Source organism: Pongo pygmaeus, chromosome 1 (genome assembly GCF_028885625.2).
Source record: "Pongo pygmaeus isolate AG05252 chromosome 1, NHGRI_mPonPyg2-v2.0_pri, whole genome shotgun sequence".
Taxonomy (NCBI): Eukaryota; Metazoa; Chordata; class Mammalia; order Primates; family Hominidae; genus Pongo; species Pongo pygmaeus.
This window is the reverse complement of record NC_072373.2, coordinates 13,829,636-13,845,700: the sequence shown is the minus strand read 5'-3', so window position 1 is coordinate 13,845,700 and position 16,065 is coordinate 13,829,636. Positions and strand designations below refer to the sequence as shown.

The 16,065-nt window shown below is 46.0% G+C and overlaps 1 protein-coding gene across 8 annotated transcripts in view; it reads left to right on the top strand.

Moving 5' to 3' along the window:
• Nucleotides 1-16,065, top strand: part of TBCE (tubulin folding cofactor E) — a 90,925-nt gene that overhangs the window by 55,734 nt on the left and 19,126 nt on the right. For 5 of the 8 annotated variants that reach the window (XM_054497205.2, XM_054497262.2, XM_054497219.2 and 2 more), the window contains 3 exons: nucleotides 853-1,038; nucleotides 5,911-5,999; nucleotides 13,194-13,293. In XM_054497205.2, the coding sequence (XP_054353180.1) occupies nucleotides 853-1,038; nucleotides 5,911-5,999; nucleotides 13,194-13,293 (375 nt within the window). Of the gene's footprint in view, nucleotides 1-852; nucleotides 1,039-5,854; nucleotides 6,000-13,193; nucleotides 13,294-16,065 lie in introns of all 8 variants that reach the window. The other 3 variants (XM_054497244.2, XM_063670927.1, XM_063670936.1) reach the window with 2 other exon arrangements.

Here is a 16,065-nt window from a genome sequence, read left to right as displayed (position 1 = left end):
AGGCAGGAGAATTGCTTGAACCCGGGAGGTGGAGGTTGCAGTGAGTCAAGATCGCACCACTGCACTCCAGTCTGGGCAACAGAGTGAGATTCTGTCTCAAAAAAAAAAAAAAAAAGTAATGATCGTAAGCTGAAATAGTGTTTATAATACCATTTTGATCAATTTATGGAGTTCATTGTTTCTTCTTTTTTTTTAAGTGACAAGGTCTCGCTCTGTTACCAAAATAATAAATAAGTAAATAAATAAATAAAAGATTTTGTATATAATCCATCTACAATTTTTTTTTTTTTTTTTAGATGGAGTCTTGCTCTGTCACCCAGGCTAGAGTGCAGTGGCATGATCTTGTCTCACTGCAACCTCCACTTCCTGAGTTCAAACAATTCTCCTGCCTTAGCCTCCCTAGTAGCTGGGACTACAGGTGTGCACCACCACGCTGGGCTAATTTTTGTATTTTTAGTAGAGATGGGGGTTTCGCCATGTCGGCCAGGCTGGTCTTGAAATCCTGACCTCAGGTGGTCCTCCTGCCTCAGCCTCCCAAAGTGCTGGGATTACAGTTGTGAGCCACTGTGCCTGGCCACCCCCAAGGATTTAATACTTCTGTTTTTTCTAATGTGAACTGTCAGTTTCATATTACTTGTTAGTTTATTTAGAGGGATTTAACATGCTTGCATATGATCATAACCCTTTATGGTCAATCAATCATACTGATTATATATTGTTTTAGTATGTGATATTTTATGCTAATTTTGATTTTTTAGCATGTAGAAATTTTTGAAGACCTTCAGAAAATTGCATTTATGGCCTTTCTTGGTGGGTAATATTTTCTGTGTTTCATTTGCTCTTCTTTACCAGGCACCCAACAGGAGGATCCTTTATTCGTCCGAACAAGGTAAATTTTGGAACAGACTTTCTTACTGCAATTAAGAACCGCTATGTGTTAGAAGATGGACCAGAGGAAGATAGAAAAGAGCAAATTGTTACAATTGGAAATAAACCTGTGGAGACTATCGGTTTTGACTCTATTATGAAACAGCAAAGGTAAGTGGAGTTTATAACGGCAGAGCTGACTTTTATGGTTTTATTAAGGTTCAGAATTGAAATGACCCATGACTGTATAGGGATGCTCACGACTTTGCTCCTAAACTGATTTATGGTTCCACAGAAACTGAATCAAAATCTGAGGAATCCAAGAATTATTTAGAGAAATTAAAATTCTTATGTTAGCACAGGATTGGTAGATGTATCCAGTTTGCAATGGAAACATATGTTGGCCCATTATTAGTATTCACATCATATTATCTCTTGTTGGCTAAGTAACTAAGGCTGACTTTGGGTTTTTTCTGTTTCATGGTGATGATAAGTTGGGAATGGAAACAGCAGTCTCAATTGTTCCCTGTGCCGTGGAGCGTGCTGGTGCCATCTATTAATAGTAGGGAGTAGTTCTCACCTCTGGCTGCACATCTTCATCACCTGGGGAGCAGTGAAACATGCGGCATCCTTGTTCCCATCCCAGTTCTGATGAATCACAATTTTGGGATATGGGCTCTAAATAATGCATTTCACTGTATTGTATTGTATTGTATTTTTATTTTTATACAGACAGGATCTTGCTGTGTTGCCCAGGCTGGTCTTGAATTCTTGGGCTCAAGCGATCCTTGGCTTCCCAAAGCACTGGGATTACAGGCGTGAGTCACTGCACCCGGCCTTAAAATAATGCACTTTAAAACTGCTGCACGAGAACATTCTCTTTACTCTGAAACTGTATATTATGACTTTGTACAAGGAGGCTTTGTAGTCATTCCAGTGAACTGCTTGAATCAAAGAGAGAGAAAGTTAGTATTTACACAAAACTAGTAATGGCTGCACAAGAAATGGCCAGGCTTTGCAGCTTCCTACTGTGGTGAGTGACTTGGACGAGGCATCTGGGTAAGGACCCCTGGTGGCCACTGTGAGAATAAATTTGTGGCCACTTGCAGGCCTGCAATATATTTTCTTTCAGTCTCTAAAAGAATTAAGCTATAGTTCTGTCCAAAGTAAATTTCTTTACTATCTTTTATTATTGTTGTTGTTAATAAAAGTGCACATGGGGACAATGTGGAAAATAAATACATTTCTTGGTACATCTACTCTTTAGCATACATGGCCCCCATTAAAAAAAAACTCAGAATAAATCAAGAGTTTTAGAAAAAAGGAACAAATGGACTGTTCTTTATAAAACAAAATACCTTTATTTTTGAGAATTTAGAAATTACAAATTGAACAAAAAAGTATCATGATTAATGCCACCACTTAGATATAAGTATTGTAAACGGGCTGGGTGCGGTGGCTCATGCTTGTCATCTTAGCACTTTTGGAGGCCAAGGCAGTTGGATCACTTAAGGCCAGGAATTTGAGACTAGCCTGGCCAACATGGTGAAACCCTGTCTCTACTAAAAATACAAACAATTAGCTGGGTGTGGTGGTACGCGCCTGTAGTCCCAGCTGCTTGGGAGGCTGAGGCAAGAGAATCGCTAGAACCTGGGAGGTGGACGTTGCAGTGATCCGAGATTGTGCTGCTGCACTCCAGCCTGGGTGACAGAATGAGACTCTGTCTCAAAAAAAAAAAAAAAAAAAAGACATAACTATCATGAACAGTTTTTACTGTTTACCCTACTGATTTACTTGGATTTAAAGAACTACATGCTTCATAGGGTTAGAGTTCTTTGCTTTATTTTTTCCCATTTAAAATACAGATAGCCTCGGCAACATGGCAAAACCCTGTCTCTACAAAAAAAAAAAAAAATAAATAAATACAAAAATTAGCTGGGTGTAGTGGTGTGTGCCTATAGTCCCAGCTATTTGGGAAGCTGAGGTGGGAAGATCACCTGAACCCAGGAGGTCAAGGCTGTAGTGAGCCGTGATTGCACCACTGCACTCCAGCCTAGGTGACATAGTGAGACCTTGTCTCAAATGACACACAAACCAAAAAAAAACCCCCAAATATTTACATATCTCTTACCCCAAAGAAGCATTTTTTTTTTTATTGGTTAAACTCTTTCGGAGAATATTATGGGATCTGAGAATATTAACAAATTGCAAAAGGATTTTCGTCCCCTAGTTTATGAACAGCTATGTAACTCATGAATTTTTCTGTAAATGACCCTACTACTTGAGTATCATTGCATTTAATCATTAGCTAGTGTCTTTCTTGATTGAAAAGGTAAAATTTTAGAGATTCTGGAGCAGTCTTGTATGTTGGCTGGAGATTAGTCAATTCAGAAATTATGAGACAGCTTGGTGGAATGCAGCCAGTGTTGGAGTTAGGCTGGGTTCAGACGCCAGCTAAGGCACTTTTGGCTCTGACAGAAGTTAGAGATAGCTACTTATTGTTTCTAAGCCTCAGTTTCCTCAGTTACAACATAAAACCTAAGATATAAGTGCCGTTGTGAAAAACAAATGAGATCCTACAATTAATGATAGCTGTCAGTTAGGACTTGAAACCTCTACTTTAAGCCATTGTCTTATCTCCTCAATAAAATCCAGCTGACCAGCTTTGAGATCGTACCACTAAGAAGAGACTTACTCAATAAAGGAATCAAAAACAAATTAAAAAATCCATTATGTATGGTTCCTCTTGGAGATGGCTTTGGCTCTGGAGTGATGCTTGGATTGAGATCTGAGTCCTCATGCTTAGTGCCAAGTTGACCTGGCAAGGAAGGCTATTTTAAATTTTAGGGGGAAGGAGCGACATCTGTTGGACACAGTGCAAACTACAGTTTGAAGTAGTTGCCTGTTTCATGAGATTCCTGTAGTTCTTTTCAATGATGTCATAAGCCTACAAAGCTGGCTTTTGGGCAATTGCCGCAATAAAACGCAAGTATTTATGTACATCTAGCATGCATCAATAGTAATATTTGTTTTATAAAAAAGCAAGTATCTCTTAAATCAGTGTGGAACTGGAAATGGAGTTGGTGGCATCCAGTCTGATTCCAGGGTTTGGGAAGTTGGGCAGTGCCCAGCAGACACTGAGTTGACAGGACATAAGCAATGATTAAGTTGTTTGGCCCTAACTACATACTTAATTGGAACTGCGAGGTATTTATTTTGGCCTAAGTACCATGAAAAGAATTACTGAAACCCTAAGGACCCTGTGGCCTGAGAAAGTTTGGGACCCTCTACCCTTGAATTCTGCTGCTGCCTTTTGTACCCTAGTTTTTCTTTCTTGTTTTTTTTTTTTTGTTTTTGTTTTTTGTTTTGAGACAGAGTTTCGCTCTTGTTGCCCAGGCTGGAGCGCAATGGTGTGATCTCGGCTCACTGCAACCTCCACCCTCCCGGGTTTAAGTGATTATCCTGTCTCAGCCTCCTGAGTAGCCGGGATTACAGGTGCCCCCCACTATGCCAGGCTAATTTTTGGTAGTTTTTTTAGTAGAGACGGGGTTTCACCATGTTGGCCAGGCTGGTCTCGAACTCCTGACCCCATGTGATCCGCCTGCCTTGGCCTCCCAAAGTGCTGGGATTACAGGTGTGAGCCACTGCGCCCAGCTATGTATTTGTTCTTTTGTGACTGGCTTATTTCACCTAGCATAATACACTCAAGTTTCATCTACATTGTGGCATATGTCAGAATTTCCTTCCTTTTTTTTAAGTTCGCACGATATTGCATTGTATATGTGTGCCACGTTTTGTTTATCCTTTCATTTGTTGATGGACACTTGGGTTGCTTCCACCTTTTGACTACCAGGCATAATGCTGCTGTGAACTTGTGCATATACTGTGGCCTTTTAGAGATGTGAAGTCTGAGGCACAGAGAGGCACTGCTCCAAAGCCAAAGGAGATGGTGGAATTGGGATTTGAACCCAGGTGGTCTGGTTCCAGATTCTGTGTTCTTAGACATTATATATGCGGATTCTTTTCATGAACAGAAAGCACAAGATTCTCTACACTTAACAAATGGCTGCCGGAAGTATCTGGTCATGCTGAAGCTGGATGCGCTCTCTAGGAAGTACCTTAGGGAGGCTTTTACATGGGAGTGCAAGAAGCACTCCATAGCATGTACTTCTGCGGAGTTGGGAACAATCTAAATGTCAGCAGAAGAGTATCTACATTCCTTGTGGTCTGTTCATATAACAAACACTGTAAGGTGTGAAGATGAATGTCCTGGAGCTCCATGTGTCACCGTAGCGAAATCTCACCACTGAACAATAGACTGTTGAGGAAAAAGTCAGGTGCAGAAGGCTCTGCGGAGTAGAATACCATTTATATCAAGTTTCAGAATATTAAAAAATGCTGTAATTGTTTAGGGATATGGAAATATATGGTAAAAATATTAAGAAATGCTTAAGATTAAATAAACACCAAATGTAGTATAAGGCCCTGGGGAGGGCTGGGCGTGGTGGCTCACGCCTGTAATCCCAGCACTTTGGGAGGCCGAGGTGGGTGGATCACTTGAGGTCAGGAGTTCGAGACCAGCCTGACCAATATGGTGAAACCCCATCTCTACTAAAAACACAAAAATTAGCCAGGCATGGTAGCGAGCGCCTGTAATCCCAGCTACTGGGGAGGCTGAGGCAGGAGAATCACCTGAACCTGGGAGGGAGAGGTTGCAGTGAGCCTAGATTGTGCCACTGCACTCCAGCCGGGGCAACACAGCGAGACTCCAGCTAAAAAAAAAAAAAAAAAAAGGTTACCCCTGGGAGGAGAGGGAGAGTTGTGTTTGGAGAGGGCCCCAGAGGACCTCAGTTGCATTTGTAATATTTATAGTGCTCTTTTTCTTTTTTTTAATGCTTTATTTCTTAATTTGGGTGGTGGTTACTGGTATTTGTATATTATTTTTGGTACCCTTTTATATGTCTGAAATGTGTTTAATTTTTTAAAGGGCCAGTGGATAGCATACGTGCTTATGTATCCCTGTGAACTCTGTTTTTCATGCAGTCAGCTGAGCAAGTTGCAAGAAGTTTCTCTGAGGAACTGTGCAGTAAGTTGTGCTGGTGAAAAAGGAGGAGTTGCCGAAGGATGTCCTAGTATCCTTTTCACCGAGAGCTTGTTACTGGAATCTGACTTTGGATTTGATACCTGTGCCAGAGACTGCTAATTGCCTACCCATTGTCCATTCTTAACTTCCTTCCTAATGCAGTTCAGTTTTGCTTTGTGTAGTTGGGGCCCAGATAAATTATTTACCTTCCCAGACCCCTTTGCTTGCAAGTTTGCCAGCATGTTGAGGTGGAAGTTTCTAGACCGGGCTCCCTGAAAGGGGCACACTTGGCCGGGCGCAGTGGCTCACGCCTGTAATCCTAGCACTTTGGGAGGCTGAGGCAGGTGGATCATGAGGTCAGGAGATTGAGACCATCCTGGCCAAGATGGTGAAACCTGTCTCTACTAAAAATACAAAAATTAGCCGGGTGTGGTGGCGTGTGCCTGTAGTCCCAGCCACTCAGGAGGCTAAGGCAGGAGAATCGCTTGAACCCGGTAGGCGGAGGTTGCAGTCAGCTGAGATCGCGCCAGTGCACTCAGCCTGGCGACAGAGCAAGACTTCGTCTCAAAAAAAAAGAAAGGGGGCACACTTGGTTGGCCTCTGCGTTTTGCCTGCTGCCTTGAGCGGATGGAAAGCCCAGGGCTTTGGCAGCTGTCTCACAAGTGTGAAGCAAGCCATCCAGTACAGATTGGGAGAGCAGAGGCCAGGGAACCTGGGCTGCTGACCATGTACTGGGAACCCAAGATGAATCTGCTTCAGCCCTGGTCTGTTTTCTCATGCAGTTCTTTTTTTTTTTTTTTGAGATGGAGTCTTGCTCTGTCGCCTAGGCTGGAGTGCTGTGGCGTGATCCCAGCTCACTGTAACTTCCGCCTCCCAGGTTCAAGTGATTCTTCTGCCCCAGCCTCCCAAGTAGCTGGGATTACAGGTGCCCGCCACCACGTCTGGCTAATTTTTGTATTTTTAGTAGAGACGGGGTTTCGCCATATTGGCGAGGCTGGTCATGAACTCCTGACCTCAGGTGATTCCCCCGCCTCGGCCTCCCAAAGTGCTGAGATTATAGGTGTGAGCCACACACCTGGCCTCGTGCAGTTATTTTTAGTGGGAAAGACTCTGGTTCTGGTTTCATGCAGCTGAATGTAGTTTGTTATAATACCCCAGCAGAGGCTCTTTATGAAGTTTGGAATCTCTTTTCTCTACCTTCTCTTATTAGTGTTATTTTTGTCATATATTTCTTTTTTTGCCCATAAGCAAAAATGTTGGAGATAAGTTAAAAGAAAATTTCAAGGATGGGCATGGTGGCTCATGCCGGTAATCTCAGCACTTTGGGAGGCTGAGACTGGAGGACTGTTTGAGACCAGCCTTGGGAACACTGCGAGACCTTGTCTCTATAAAAAATTAAACAAAACAAAACAAAACTGGGTGTGGTGGCATGTGCCTGTCATCTCAGCTACTCGGGAGGCTGAGGTGGGAGGACTGCTTGAGCCCAGGAGTTTGAGGCTGTGATGAGCCATGATCATGCCACTGTACTTCAGCCTGGGAGATCCCATTTCTATTAAGAAATTTCCCATGGAGCCTGGGCGCAGTGGCTCATGCCTGTAATCCCAGCACTTTGGGAGGCCGAGGTGGGCGGATCACCTGAGGTCAGGAGTTTGAGACCAACCTGGCCAACATGGTGAAACTCCATCTCTACTAAAAATACAAAAATTAGGCAGGCATGGTGGTGCATGCCTGTAATCCCAGCTACTTGGGAGGCTGAGGCAGGGAGAATTGCTTGAACCCAGGAGGTGGAGGTTGCAGTGAGTGAGGTCATGCCATTGCATTCCAGCCTGGTAACAGAGTGAGACTCCATCTCAAAAAAAAGAAAGAAATTTCCCATGGAAACCAAATAGACTTTCTCTAACTTTAAAAGGTCTTTTCCCAATTAATTAAGTCTGTCTGATCTGTACATAATAACTTTTGCAAAAAATATCAGTTTTGATCAGTTTTTTTTCTGAGTGAAGAGATGCCAGGTGAAGTAGCTCTCTTTGGCAAAATGCCCCGACAGTGCAGTGAAGGAAATTAGATCAGAACTCTCTCCATCTGTGTGTCTGAGGGTTCAATTCCCTTGGGGGAAACAGTCTTGGGGTCTGTTGGGACCTGTGGTAGCTGCAATATCCAGTCTCTGCCCCTGAGCAGCCTCCTCGGTTGACCCCAGCGTGCTGCAAATATGAGGTCATTTTCAGAAGTAGGCAGCTGGAGTGAGGGGAATTGGAGTGGATGCAGAAAAGAGTTTGCTGAGGAGCCAGTGCCACAGAAGTGTCAGAGCATTCTGCATTCTGCCTGGCCTATTCCTAAACTATTTCAGAAGATTGGTAATTGGGCCGTGTGCAGTGGCTCATGCCTGTAATCCCAGCACTCTGGGAGGCCAAGGCGGGTGGATCACCTGAGGTCAGGAGTTCAAGACCAGCCTGGCCAACATGGTGAAACCCTGCCTGTACTAAAAATACAAAAAATTAACTGTGTATGGTTACGGGCGCCTCTAATCCCAGCTACTCAGGAGGAGGCTGAGGCAGGAGAATCACTTGAACCCAGGAGGCAGAGATTGCAGTGAGCCGAGATCACACCACTGCACTCTAGCCTGGGTGACAGAGCAGGACTCTGTCTCCAAAAAAAAAAAAAAAAAAAAAAAAAGGGTGGGGGGCCAGGTGTGGTGGCTCACGCCTGTAATTCCAGCACTTTGGGAGGCCAAGGCAGGTGGATCACCTAAGGTCAGGAGTTCGAGACCAGCCTGGCCAACGTGGTGAAACCTCATCTCTACTGAAGTACAAAAATTAGCCAGGCATGGTGGTGGGCGCCTGTAGTCCCAGCTACTTGGGAAGCTAAGGCAGGAGAATCGCTTGAACCTGGGAGGCGGAGGTTGCAGTGAGCCAAGATCGCGCCGTTGCACTCCAGCCTGGGCGACAAGAGCGAGACTCCATCTCAAAAAAAAGGACAGATGTGGTGGTAAATGGGTTTGGGAGTGCTGGCTGTTGGGTTGCTCAGAGCTGTCAGCAGTGTCCTGGAGAATCAGCATGTTGTTTGTTTATACCGCACTTTTCTGGAGAAAAATGTCCCCCAGGACACGAAGAAATGAGGTTTCACGAAGATAATCAAGTCATGATTGGTATTTGCAGATACAGTGATAAATGTCTTGCAGCTCCGGATTGAATTCTCACCAGAAGTTGAAGTATTGCTTTGGGTGCTTAATCCAGTCATCCTTTTTTGGGTTGGTCTGTCTTTGAGGTTATTTACTCGACCAGAACTCAAGGCAGTGGGAGAGCTGCAGACCCGGGTGTGTCAAATCTGAGGGCACTTCCAGGGGAGGGGATGAGCCGCCGCCTCCCCCCTCATGACGTGCGGAGGAGAATCTGTGCCCAGGTGCTTGGCCTGTGCTTTCACAGGGGCTCCTGGAACGGTGTGTGTGGGAGGGGCGACCACATATTGACAGCTGTTGTTCGTGATTGATTTCAGGATGTAGGTGGTCTGTGTGCTCTGTACAGACCTTAGAAACAATGATAACTCTAGGCTACATAATGTGAAGCAGCAGTGAGGGAAGTGTGATTGGACTTAAACCCTTCCTCAGCAGCCTAACAGCCGATTTAGCGGGGTTAATGGAAACACAGGGTGGCCAAAGTGTCACCCAGAGGCCAGGAATGCAGCCCTCGCATAAGCCTGCGTCAGGCGGTGTCAGGAAGCCAGGGCAGCCGAGGAGAGGCTGAGGAGGAGGAGCGGAGGAACAGTTTACAGAAGCCATCTTGCAGGTGTGGCCCCAAGGGCGAAGGAGGAGCCCGAGGGAACCTGGAGGGTGTTTGCGAGTCTGGAATTTTCGGCAGCCTGCACCGACTCTTTTCCCTTCCATTTGATGCGACGCCACGGCAAAATCGAGGCTATTCTGCAGGTACTCATCGGTTGAAATGCAACTGTTTACAAGGGTAGACCCCATTGTTAGCTCTTGGGCTGTAATAGTCCAGGCAGCTGGCAGGATTCGGGCATGGGTAGCTGGCGACCGGGTTTGGAGTCATCCCTTTCTTTGCATCTTCTCTGCCGTCCTTCCCTTGTTCCTGACCTTCTTGCAGAGCTTCCTAATTGGTTCCTGCCTAAAATTATTTCCTTTACAACCAATGCTTTGGAGTGATGCCGCTGTTTTTGTAAAGCAACTTTCTCCGTGTTTTATGTATGTTTGATGACTCCCTGTTGCATTATGGGGTGCAATGAAATGGATTTTTGGATCGAGGCTGACTTGGGTGTAACTTCCCACTTGTTCATTTGCACACAATGACACAGCTGTGACTGCTGTGCCACTGTTTGTTCTGCTGTGAAAAAGGAAAACAACCCAGCAATCAGCATAGCGCCTGGGTCTGGTTAGCGGTGGCAGCAGCAGTGCGGGCGGTGGCTGTCGCTGCTGCTGTTGTTATTACTGGATCTTAGAGCTCTTTTTTTTTTTTTTGGAGATGGAGTCTCACTCTTTCACCCAGGCTGGAGTGCAGTGGCGCGATCTCAGCTCACTGCAACCTTCTGGCACCCAGGTTCAAGCGATTCTCCTGCCTCAGCCCCCTGAGTAGCTGGGACCACAGGTGCGTGCCACCACGCTTGGCTGATTTTGTTTTTGTTGGTTTTTTTCTTTTTTTGAGATGGAGTTTCGTTTTTGTTGCCCAGGCTGGAGTACAATGGCACGATCTTGGCTCACTGCTACCTCCGCCTCCCAGGTTCAAGCAATTCTCCTGTCTCAGCCTCCCGAGTAGCTGGGATTACAGACATGCGCCACCATGCCTGGCTAATTTTGTATTTTTAGTAGAGACGGGGTTTCTCCATGTTGGTCAGGCTGGTCTCGAACTCCCGACCTTAGGTGATCCGCCCGCCTCGGCCACCCAAAGTGCTGGGATTACAGGCATGAGCCACAGTTCCCGGCCCGATTTTTGTATCTTTAGTAGAGACAGGGTTTCACCATGTTGGCCAGGCTGGTCTCGAACTCCTGACCTCAGGTGATCCGCCCACTTTGGCCTCTCAAAGTGCTGGGATTACAGGCGTGAGCCACCACGCCTGGCCTGGATCTTAGAGCTCTTCTTCTGGCGCTGGCCACTCCTCCTCAGTCACTTCTGTGGGACCTTTCTCTGGTTGCAGAGTGTTGGGTGTACCCCAAGGCTCAGACTTGGGAGCCCTGGGCTTCTTGAGAGACCTTCTGGGGTGTGGCTGGCACTCCTCCACGGCCTGCCCTCTTCCACATCGGTCTCTCCAGCTGCTGCTTTGATACCTCTGTCTGGATGTCTCATAGCCATCATAGATTTAGCATGTCCAAAACGAAGACCCCTCACGCCTGCTCATCCTGTCGTCTTTTCCCTCTTAATAAATGACAGTTCCCGTTGCACAGGCCACAGATCTTGAAGTTGTCCTTGACACTCCCTTTCTCCCGTGCCCCACACCTAAATCCATTGGCAAATCCTGTGAGCCCCACTTCCAGAGTCAGACGCCCCCTCTGACGTGTTCTGCCCTCTCATGCTGCTGGTCTGCTCCGGCCTCCTGGAGACTCCCGGCCCTCCTTTGCTTCCCTGCAATCGTGCTCAACCCAGAAGCACAGTGACTTTTACTGGTTTTGTTTTTTTTTTTTTTTTGACATAATATAGATCAAAGTCAAAGCAGAGTGATTTTTAAAGGACCCAGGTCACCTGTCGCTGTTCCAAAGCCTCCAATATCTCCCGTTTCAAGCAAAGACTAGCAAAGACTTTGAAGTGGTCTGCAAGGCCCTGTGTGATGTGGCCTGGCCCCTTGTTCCTTGTGACCTTGTTTCTAGTACCCCCAAGCCCCTCTGCTCCAGTCACACAGGCGCTGGTGGGTCCCGGTCATAGGCTGAGCTCGTTCCCACCCAGAGCCGTTTGCTCTTGTCACTCCTCTGCCACGTGCTCCTCTCCCAGATGGCGTTCCCCCATTTCCCTCAGCTTTCTGCTCAGATGCCCTCTTAGAGGAGGTGGTCTTCCCTGAGCACTGCATATAGAACAGCCACACACCTTTCCTGCATGCCCTGCTCTGTCCCTGAGCACAGACAGCCCTGCCTATGACACACTGTCGAGGCCCCTGTGTCGTGATCGTCTCTCCCCGATGACACTCTGCTTTGCTCACTGCGATGCTCCTGGCCCTAAATAATTACTTGCAGACGAGTGCATTGAATAATTTCCACACATCCACATATTAGATGAGAGTGTAGCTCCTCCACTAGCTGGCCCGGTCCTGCTGCAAGCTCCTCTGTCTTTCTCTGCGGTGACCTGGCTAAGCTGTGCCCCTTCCTGATGGCGCTGCACCTGCACCTAGCCCCTCACCTCCACTTGTGTTGCCCGTCGGCTTTGCTTTTCCAGCCCCACTGTGTTATCCTCTCTGAATCCCTGTATCAGGGGCAGTAGGAGTGATACTGTTACAACTGCTTCCAGGCTATCGGACACCCTCTCAATTCCTAAGTCATGCACTTTTGAACATGTGTCCCAAGTTGACCCCTCTTTTCTCCCCTGTAGATGCTATTTATCTGGAGATTCCTATGGTAATGGTGCCCCATAGAAGGTCGTGTGCTGGGGTGAGGCTTGTGTGTATACCTTAGGTGCTTCAGAAATCAAAGTTACCCTCACTGCTTTTCCCCTCTCCTTTTGTTGGATAGTGCTAGGATGGTTTAGCGTTATGACATTTGGGTCTTTTTCATTTGATTGTAGATGTTTGTCTCAAGTTTTGAGTATATAACAATGAACTTTTAATTTATTTTTAGTTTTTTGAGACAGACTCACTCTGTCACCCAGGCTGGAGTGCAGTGGCGCAGTCTCCACTCACTGCAACCTCTGCCTCCCGGGCTGTAGAGATTCTCTTGCCTTAACCTCCTGAGTAGCTGGAATTACGAGCGCGTGCCACCACACCTGGTTAATTTCTGTATTTTTAGTAGAATGGAGTTTTGCCACGTGGGCCAGGCTGGTCTTGAACTCCTGACCTCAAGTGATTCCCCCGACCTTGGCATCCCAAAGTGCTGGGATTATAGGCATGAGCCACCACGCCCGGCCTCACAATGAACTTTTTAGTTTCTCAGTGAAGTTTTGGATAACTTAAAAATATTATGTACTCCTGAAAATATTTCAAGCTGACTAGAGGGTATAAAATGAAAAGTTAAAGCTCTCATGCTCTGGAATTAAGAGTAACTACTTTTATGTCTTTTGTGAATCTTTTGAAATTACTGTTTCTTAACATGTGCTTTTAGATATTAGAAAGGTAGATTTGTCAAAAAACCTATTGTCATCATGGGATGAAGTGATACACATTGCTGATCAGCTCAGACACCTGGAAGTCCTTAATGTCAGGTATGAACTCTTGGTTGCTGAATTTTCATTAACAGTAAAACTCATCTCTCCTTGCTTCCTCACAGCATCTCTGTGGAAAGAGGTAGGGAGCTGGAAGGATTAAGGCTGCCACCTGATGATAGAGGAGTTAAGAAGAAATTACTCAGGCTGATAGTGAGGGTATGGAAGTCCTCAGTAAGGTTTTCCTTTTAATGAAAAGCAGCCCCAAATTATTTTCCTTTCTAACACAAGCAGCCTGTAAGATCGAGCTGCAGACATAGATGCGGACAGTTGAGCCAATCAGGTTCAAGATGGCAACTCCATCTTCCCTTCTCTTTTCCAGCCACGTGTACAGTAAGGAGCAGACGAGATGGTGCCAGCCAAAGGGAAATTTCATTTACATAGTAAGATTAGGGTGGGGTGGCCAGCCTTTCCCAGCTATGTAAATGTCATGCCTGATTGAACCAATTTGTGAGCATTAAGTAAATCAGACACTGTCTCCTCAAGTCAAACTAAAATCTGTGCATCTGGGCCGGGTGCAGTGGCTCACTCCTGTAATCCCAGCACTTTGGGAGGCCGAGGCAGGCAGATCACCTGAGGTCAGGAGTTCGAGACCAGCCTGACCAACATGGAGAAACCCCGTCTCTACTAAAAATACAAAATTAGCTGGGTGTGGTGGCATGCGACTGTAGTCCCAGCTACTCAGGAGGCTGAGACAAGATAATTGCTTGAACCCGGGAGGCAGAGGTTGCAGTGAGCTGAGATTGCGCCATTGTGCTCCAGCCTGGGTGATAGAGCAAGACTCCGTCGAAAAAACAAACAAGGGCCAGGCGCAGTGGCTCACGCCTGTAATCCCAGCACTTTGGGAGGCTGAGGCGGGCGGATCACGAGGTCAGGAGATGGAGACCATCATAGCTAACAAGGTGAGACCCCGTCTCTACTAAAAATACAAAAAATTAGCTGGGCGTGGTGGTGGGCGCCTGTAGTCCCAGCTACTTGGGAGGCTGAGGCAGGAGAATGGCATGAACCTGGGAGGCAGAGCTTGCAGTGAGCCGAGATTGTGCCACTGCACTCCAGCCTGGGTGACAGAGTGAGACTCCGTTTCAGAAAACAAACAAACAAACAAAAAATCTGCATCTGCTGTCAGCTTGCCTTTTTTTTCTTGGAAGTCCCCTCTCTCTTACTAGAGAGAGAGCTGTTTTCTATTTTCTTTCTCTTGCCTGTTAAACCTCCGCTCCTAAACTCCTCATGTGTGTCTGTGTCCTAAATTTTCCTGGTGGGAGAAGAGGAACACCAGGTATATACCCCAGACAACGTAGCTGCTTCGCTAGTAGACATTTTTATACAGCCAGATTTTGGTTTACTTGAATTTATCTAAATTTAACTTTAAGGACACTTTATTTATTTATTTATTTATTTGAGACAGTGTCTTGCCCTGTCGCAAGGCTGGAGTGCAGTGGCGTGATCTTGGCTCACTGCAACCTCTGCCTCCCGGGTTTGAGCGATTCTGCTGCCTCAGCCTCCTGAGTAGCTCGGATTACAGGCACGAGCCACCACGCCCAACTAATTTTTGTATTTTTAGTAGAGATGGGGTTTCACTATGTTGGCTAGGATAGTCTCAATCTCTTGACCTTGTGATCTGCCCACATCAGCCTCCCAAAGTGCTGGGATTACAGTGTAAGCCACTGTGCCCAGCCTTATTTATTCATTTATGTATGTATGTATGTGTGTGTGTGTATATATATATATATATATTTTTTTTTTTTTTTTTGAGACGGAGTGTCACTCTTGTCACCCAGGCTGGAGTGCAATGGCGTGATCTCAGCTCACTGCAGCCTCCCCTCCCGGGTTCAAGGGATTCTCCTGCCTCAGCCTCCTGAGTAGCTGGGAGTGCCCACCCCCACTGCCGGCTACTTTTTGTATTTTTAGTAGAGGCAGGGTTTCGCCATGTTGGCCAGGCTGGTCTTGAACTCCTGACCTCAGGTTTTCCACCCACCTCGGCCTCCCAAAGTGCTGGAATTATAGGCGTGAGCCACCATGTCCCACCTCTTTAAGGACACTTTAATCTTTAAGGGCACATTGATTATTATAGCCTTGCAAACGGTCACATGAGGTGATTCATGAATAAGGAATGTGTTTTAACTTTTATCAGGTGGGGATGAGTTAGATTGACATTGAACTGCAAGATCTTATTTCTTTTTAGCCTGACTGTAAAGATGGAAGGTTGAGGGAGGTGATATTTAATTAGGAAGTAGGAGAGGAGAGGTGATATTATTAAAAGTGCTTGTTTATGTGAAAACCTCTAGCGTTTAATTGCTGTAGGAATGAGTAATTTCATTGGGATACTGTTTAATTCTGTTTTCATAAGGATTTTTCATTAATCTACCTATTTTACTAATGTCACACTTTTTTAGGCCTTCCTGAATATTTGATTTGTTTTAATCTCAGAACCTAACTTTCCAAGGGCTTAGCCATGCTTCCTTTTTTTTTTTTTTTTTTTTGAGGCAGAGTCTCACTCTGTTGCCCAGGCTAGAGTGCAGTGGTATGATCTCGGCTCAGTGCAACCTTCGCCTCCCAGATTCAAGCGATTCTCCTGCCTCAGCCTCCCAAGTAGCTGGGACTAAAGGTGCCTGCCACCACGCCCGGCTAATTTTTGTATTTTTAGTAGAGACGGGGTTTCATCATGTTGGCCAGGCTAGTCTTGAACTCCTGACCTCAGGTGATCCATCTGCCTTGGCCTCCCAAAGTGCTAGGATTACAGGCGTGAGCTACCGTGCCCGGCACAGGTTTCCT